The 6,800-nt window shown below is 39.0% G+C and overlaps 1 protein-coding gene across 3 annotated transcripts; it reads left to right on the top strand.

Moving 5' to 3' along the window:
• Positions 1–314: 314 nt before the first annotated feature.
• LOC120012867 (calcium-dependent protein kinase 20-like) lies at positions 315–6,251 on the top strand. Of its 3 annotated transcripts, none has more exons than XR_005471287.1 (8): positions 315–1,767; positions 2,747–2,890; positions 2,997–3,149; positions 4,001–4,116; positions 4,504–4,671; positions 5,182–5,406; positions 5,520–5,647; positions 5,876–6,251. XR_005471287.1 is itself a non-coding variant. In XM_038864405.1 (7 exons), the coding sequence occupies exons 1-7, from the start codon at positions 882–884 to the stop codon at positions 5,595–5,597; spliced, it is 1,770 nt and encodes a 589-aa protein (XP_038720333.1). In that variant the 5' UTR covers positions 315–881; the 3' UTR covers positions 5,598–6,249. The 3 variants fall into 3 exon arrangements, 1 of the variants encoding a protein (XP_038720333.1); XR_005471288.1 differs by having other exon boundaries at positions 5,903–6,251; XM_038864405.1 differs by having other exon boundaries at positions 5,520–6,249.
• Positions 6,252–6,800: the final 549 nt, after the last annotated feature.

Raw genomic sequence — 6,800 nt, forward strand, 5'->3', positions numbered from 1 at the left:
AGATCGGACAAATTCGGTCAACTGGATCGGACGAAATTTTGTCACCCCTAATAGAGGAAAGGGCAGAGGCGGCCTGGCTCCTCATGGGCTCACTTGGCCCGGCCCTTGGACACTTAGCAGCCCAGGCCTCATGTTTTGAGATTCCCGGACCGGCCCAGCCCACTCATCTGGCTGGCTAACTTCCGACCATCAATTAATCCATACGGACCATATTCATGGATCCAACTTTAATTATTACATCATTAATAATTCAAAGTATATTATATGATGGAATGTATCTTTAATGATGGATTTTTGATGTAATCATGATCAGCCATTCTCGAAGCTTTAATTCTCTCTCTCCTTATCAACAAAAAGAGGAATACCACCAATCATCACCATTCACCATACCAACCAACCAACCTACCTCAGCCATTTTGTTGAAACGAAAAGAAAACAATGTCCGGTCAATTTCATGATCTATGTATCTTTATCTGCTTCTCCTTCTCCACTATGCTTCGTCTTTCACATTAGCTACATTTCTTCTACATTATTGGTGCTCATACATTAATTTAGCTGCAAATTCGATTCTCTCAAAATTTGGAGCCTAGTTGGGATTTTTTTTTGGTAATTATCAGATTCGCATTGAATTTGTTTGGAAATTCAAGGTGTATATTCTTTCGTTTTGGGCATGAATTTTTTGATTGCGGAATTGGATTCAATCAAAATTTGAAGGAATTAGGGTTTCCAAACAATCTGTTTGGAAGCAAGGTTGATTCAGGTTCCCTGATCTGATCAGCCCTGCTCGTATTCCGTTCCGTTAATGGGATTAACGACGATCAAATTGGATACTACATTTCGGAGTAGAGACTCGCTGAGGACCTGAGATTGGGGTGTATTTGATGGGGAACACTTGTACGGGGCCAAACCTAGGTGCTAATGGATTCCTTCAATCTGTCACCGCAGCTGTTTGGCGCAGCCGGCCACGAGAGGACCGACTACCTCCGCCTCACAAAGGAGATAACAGCAGCCAGGGAACGTCCAAATCAGGTCCTGTCGCCGATGAATCAAAGAGCTCTGATAATTTCAAAGGAGGATCCAATCATTCCCCAATGCCGGTCCAGAGCACCCCGCCTGAACCCGTGAAAATCGGTAACGAGCTACCACAGCCGGTTGCGGTCGGTAAACCTGCCCAATCCGAGGCGAATAAGCCTGCTGAGGAAGCTAAACCGAAGAAACCTGCACATATGAAGAGAGTGTCAAGCGCGGGGCTGCAAATGGAGTCTGTATTAGGAAGGAAGACTGGGAATCTGAAGGACATTTATAGCTTGGGAAGGAAATTAGGGCAAGGGCAATTTGGGACGACATTTTTTTGCTTGGAGAAGACCACCAGTAAGGAGTTCGCATGCAAATCGATAGCAAAGAGGAAGTTGACGACGGAGGAGGATGTCGAGGACGTGAGAAGGGAGATTCGGATAATGCACCACTTGGAGGGTCACCCCAATGTGATCAGAATTGTGGATGCATACGAGGATGCGGTGGCGATTCATGTTGTTATGGAACTTTGTGCTGGTGGGGAGCTTTTCGACAGGATTATTCAGAGAGGGCATTATTCGGAGAGAAAGGCAGCTGAGCTTGCAAGAGTAATAGTTAGTGTTGTTGAAGCATGCCACTCTTTAGGGGTTATGCATAGAGACTTGAAACCGGAGAACTTTCTGTTTGTTAACCAGGAGGAGGAATCTCCACTTAAGACTATAGATTTTGGGCTATCGGTATTCTTCAAACCAGGTACACTTTCTAGTGTGGATTTTCATTTCTATTTTAGATTTCGATTACTATAAATGGATATTGGAACTGATAGAGAATTTAATTAAAGCTTTTGAAGACTGATTAATTCCTGAAATTTTCGATGATTAGAGGGGGAAGATAAATTATTTTTTTTGTAGACTATCTTATTTTGAGCACTTGTTTGTTTTCATTAGAAGAGGAGCTGTGCTCTGACACCCAATAGATTACTAGGTTTCTTTAGTGGCTATTGAACCTTAAACGAAATTATTGACATTGTCAAATACTATTTAATAACAAAAGGACAAGGTTGGTGAAAATCTTTCAAATTTGAGTATGAAGGATATTTGATGAGTAGTATTAAGGTAGCAAATAATCAGTTGGTTTCAGGAATTCAGGCTCGGCCTGGCAGCTTTGTAAGCCTCATTAGTCATATGACAGTTAAGGATGTGTTATCGCTCAATCCCAAGAACAAGTTATGAATATAGGGCTACAAACAGGGCTCCTATAATGGTTAATTGGTTATATAGTGAGGTTCGTCACATCTGATGTGGAACTATGTGTGAGCCATTTCCAACAAAATTTAAACTATTCACATCCGATCACTCTCACAGGGTATCAAACCTTAAAGTCTTGGTGTACCTAGGCCTCTGATTGTTTTCAAGTTGTCTATAAAGTTGGAACATAAAATATGGAAGTTCATGATGCAATGCCCTAGCAATGACATCATTTTCTAGGATCTTATGCCAAAAGGCCTTTTCATATTATTTATCCAATTCCTTGTGAAAAGGAGATTTAAGGATATATTAGATCGAACAAGTGGAAGTAACTCTGATTTGCCAATGTCCTTTTTTTCTGAAGGGATATGTACCTCTGCAGCTGGCAAATAGTCTGACCGTTTCAGTTATTATATTACTTCCTATCAGTTCAACTGATGGAGCACTCTTTATATTTGTAGAAGACTAATAACTCATCCTTTCAGGCGAAACTTTCTCTGATGTGGTTGGGAGCCCTTACTATGTGGCCCCAGAAGTATTACGGAAGCATTATGGTCCAGAATGTGATGTTTGGAGTGCAGGTGTTATCATTTATATATTGCTAAGTGGCGTTCCCCCTTTCTGGGATGGTAGGAGATTGTGGCTTACAGTTCAGTTTCTTTATTTTAAAATTTTTGGATTCACTGCTTATGTCGATGACACATCTTTTGTGTGATATTTTATACTCTGGATCAGAGTCGGAGCAAGGAATATTTGAACAGGTTTTAAAAGGTGAGCTTGATTTTGTGTCAGAACCATGGCCTAGCATTTCTGAAAGTGCAAAAGATCTGGTTCGAAAAATGCTAGTGAGGGATCCCAAAAAGAGGCTGACCGCCCATGAAGTCCTTTGTAAGTATTAATGCCTATATGACCAGTTCTTTTATTGATTTTAAAATCCTTCAACAACATGAGTCTGCGATTAATTTTATGGGGATATTCATTTACTTATTATGTTCTGCTTATACTAATGTTCGTGTGATTGACCAATATTTCATTATCCCTATATCTACCTTGGACATGTTCTCCAAAAGCATCTTTGAAATGTTTTGTTGTCATCTGTTGTAGAACAGCAACAAAAGCCCATATTTTGGTATTAATTAAACAGATTTACTTTTATGCTCCATGAAAAGGTGGCCATTAAACTCTCTCTTTCCCGAGAATAATAACACGGAAATTATTAATACTTTCCTTTTATTCGGAAAAAGGGATAACCGTATTTAATTTAGTAGGTCATTTTTATAAAAAGTAAACAATAGGTGGGATCAAGAACAAACAGGATGTACGCAGACTTTCTCCCCACATAATCTGTGGAGAGACTTTCCATAAATTGAACTTCTAATCTCTAGGTTGCACCCATGCAATTCTACCACTAGAACACTAGGATGCTTTAATAACCCCTAATATTGTTAGCTGAAGTGATTGCAAATTTATGCAAGGGATAGTCCCTGAACCCTGCAACTCTGCCACTAGAACACTAGGATGCTTTAATAACCCCTAATATTGTTAGCTGAAGTAATTGCAAATTTATGCAAGGGATAGCAAGTAATCTAATTTTGGAAATTTAAACCTGAAGATTGATTTTTTTACTAAATTTTTAGCTTAAAAAAAGTTTCTTGTCTCTCTGCATCTTCCATCATAAGGCTTAGCAGTGCATAAAATGGTGTGTTTTCCTCCCCCCTCCCCGTTTTCTTCTGGTGCAGGCCATCCATGGGTTCAGGTTGATGGTGTTGCTCCTGATAAACCTCTTGATTCTGCTGTTCTAAGTCGCTTGAAGCAATTTTCTGCCATGAACAAGCTCAAGAAAATGGCCGTTAAAGTGAGTAATTCTACTCCAATGTCTCACAAGTCTGAGGTTGCCATGTTGGACCATCAGTAGAACATTTATCCCCACAGCATCTGGAGGGTGTTTGGTCAATTTGATTAAATTGTACTACATGGTGCACAATAGGATATTTGATGCTAGAAACATCAATTTTTGGACTTGAAACTGTGTTCATGCTGATAGATTGAATAATTTGAAGTTTTAATTCGATTTTTGAGAAGTTAAGAGAAAGGAGATTGCCATCTCTTTTCTGGATATTGAATTTGCCACCATCTAAAGAGTTGGTTTATGTCTTCTTTTTTTTCCTGTGTTATCATTTGGATTCTATAGCACCTACTGATATGGTGTATTTTCCTGTGTGGAAAAAATGTTATTTCATAGGTTATTGCTGAAAGCCTGTCTGAGGAAGAAATTGCAGGAATGAAAGAAATGTTCAAGATGATAGACACGGATAATAGTGGACAAATCACACTTGAGGAACTGAAGAAAGGTCTGGAGAAAGTTGGTGCTGTTCTCAAGGATTCTGAAATTCATCCATTATTGCAAGCAGTAAGTACCAAGTTTTACTTGTATATGGAGAGCCATGCATTAGCATATAGAATACTACACTAATTAACTGACAATATTTAAAATTTTGGACTTCCACTTTTCGAATGGAGACCATTCCTTGAGTTGCGACTATATCCTTTCCGTACAAATTATATCATTATGCAGAAACGTGCATAGGGTGTAGGAGCTTGGAATGGGCTTCTGTGGGTTATTCTCGAGTTTTAAAGGAGCTCCAAGCATTAAAAAAAGGTGTGCACTTTCTGGGTCATAGAAGCTAACGTGGAAATAGAGAGGATGGTCATGTAAAGATTAAGCAGTAATAATATATTTCTCAAAGTGCAATTTGGTTGCAACTTACACGGGGCTATGCTTGGCAATAGTATTCATGGGCACCTGGCTATCCCAATTGATAGCCTTACTTTGAATTTAAGTATTTAACCATATTTAAAATTTAAATTTATCTTCTCCTTGATTTCTTGGAACTGATTATCTTTCCTTCAAAAACTTCAGGCAGATATTGATAATAGTGGTACGATAGACTATAGTGAGTTCATCGCAGCAATGCTTCATCTAAACAAGATTCAGAGGGAGGATCATTTATTTGCTGCCTTCTCATACTTTGACAAGGATGGAAGTGGTTATATCACTCCAGATGAGCTCCAACAGGCCTGTCAGCAGTTTGGCTTAGAAGATGTGCACATAGATGATATAATACGCGAAGTTGATCAAGATAATGTAACTACTGACTTGCTGCCTATTGTCTTCTCTCTTCTTCTTTTTTCTTATTTTGGGAGGTACAGGACTAGTTGTGCGTCACTATCATGATTAACCTTTTCTTTTCTTTTCAGGATGGCCGTATTGATTATAGTGAGTTTGTGGCTATGATGCAAGACACTGACTTTGGCAAGACAGGAATACAAAGATAATTTTAAAGTATAGGATCTACAAAGCCTCACAACGCTAATACATGATCCAGGTATGATTACAACACAATCAGTAGTCAATATGAATTTCCTCACTACCGGCAACTTAACAGAATTTGTGGCTCTGGTTTTGAAATTCATGTCTCAGAGATGGAGAGGAAGCATCCTGTCTTCAGTGTTTTCTTGTTGTATTTATCTTTTAATTATCCATCGAGTTTTTTAAGTTGGTTAGATTGCAATTTTTGTGGAAAATATTGTTCATAGTCTTACTTTTCGGGTAGACCATTTTCCTTTGCATTGTTGCAAAGATTGTAGGGAGCTCTGCCCCATATATCGCTTGAAGAAATGGAAATGCGAAGTGATGGTTATAGAGGTTTACTACTCTGCGCACAGGATGTATCTTTGTTCATAATTGCATCAGCAAACACACACGCAGAGTAGGCTCGAATACAGACATAAATTTAATGCCAATCTGGGGCAACCGGTTTAGTTGAGAAGCTAGCTCAGTTGCAAACCTCCAGTCATTTCTTAGAGATCATCGTGTAAGCTTTGAATGATTTGGTCTTGAAGTTTGATTATGACATACCTATTCGAACTGTTAATGACTGAAATCGCATAATGCACTGATAATCGTTGCATAGTTGAAGATTTTTTGTATTCTTGTTTACATCTTCATACCCCTTATCTGTGCAGAGATTTGTTTCTTCATGATTAGGGTTCAACATCAGTCCTATCTGTCCGACTCAGCCGGTCCTACCTCCTAGGAGGCATTATTTAGAGTTTGATACGATTAGGCATCTCATTCATTAATCAGTCTGTTTGTTTGCCTATCTCGGAAAAACATTTCCAAGACTTGTAAAAGCAGCTTGTCATAAATCATTTTCGAAATGCAGCCCCATGTTCTGTTTAGTGCTGTGGATAAACATCTAGTTGCAACTTGCAACAGCTGCCGTACCCAACACAAGTTGGTTCTCTGGTACTACCACGTCCACTTGTTTGGCTGGACAACTTGCTGCAACTAATGGTAGTTCGAGTGATACTTATGCTTAACGTTAGTTCTGTTGCTGTATAATTGTGTTGTCATGTCTGATTTCTTGGAATGTTCAATTACATGTCCATCTGGTGGTGGTTTGCTTTGTATATTTTGGTTTTAAGGACACTAACACAATACCATTGTGACAACTCGTTGGGTTTTGACCTAATTTA

Source organism: Tripterygium wilfordii, chromosome 13, assembly GCF_013401445.1.
Source record: "Tripterygium wilfordii isolate XIE 37 chromosome 13, ASM1340144v1, whole genome shotgun sequence".
Classification (NCBI taxonomy): domain Eukaryota; kingdom Viridiplantae; phylum Streptophyta; class Magnoliopsida; order Celastrales; family Celastraceae; genus Tripterygium; species Tripterygium wilfordii.

Coding starts and splice junctions, on each gene's coding strand:
- LOC120012867 (XM_038864405.1), top strand. CDS start 882: ATGGGGAACACTTGTACGGGGCCAAACCTAGGTGCTAATGGATTCCTT. Junction 4,117..4,503: donor TCAAGAAAATGGCCGTTAAA/GTGAGTAATTCT, acceptor GTTATTTCATAG/GTTATTGCTGAAAGCCTGTC. Junction 5,407..5,519: donor GCGAAGTTGATCAAGATAAT/GTAACTACTGAC, acceptor TTTTCTTTTCAG/GATGGCCGTATTGATTATAG.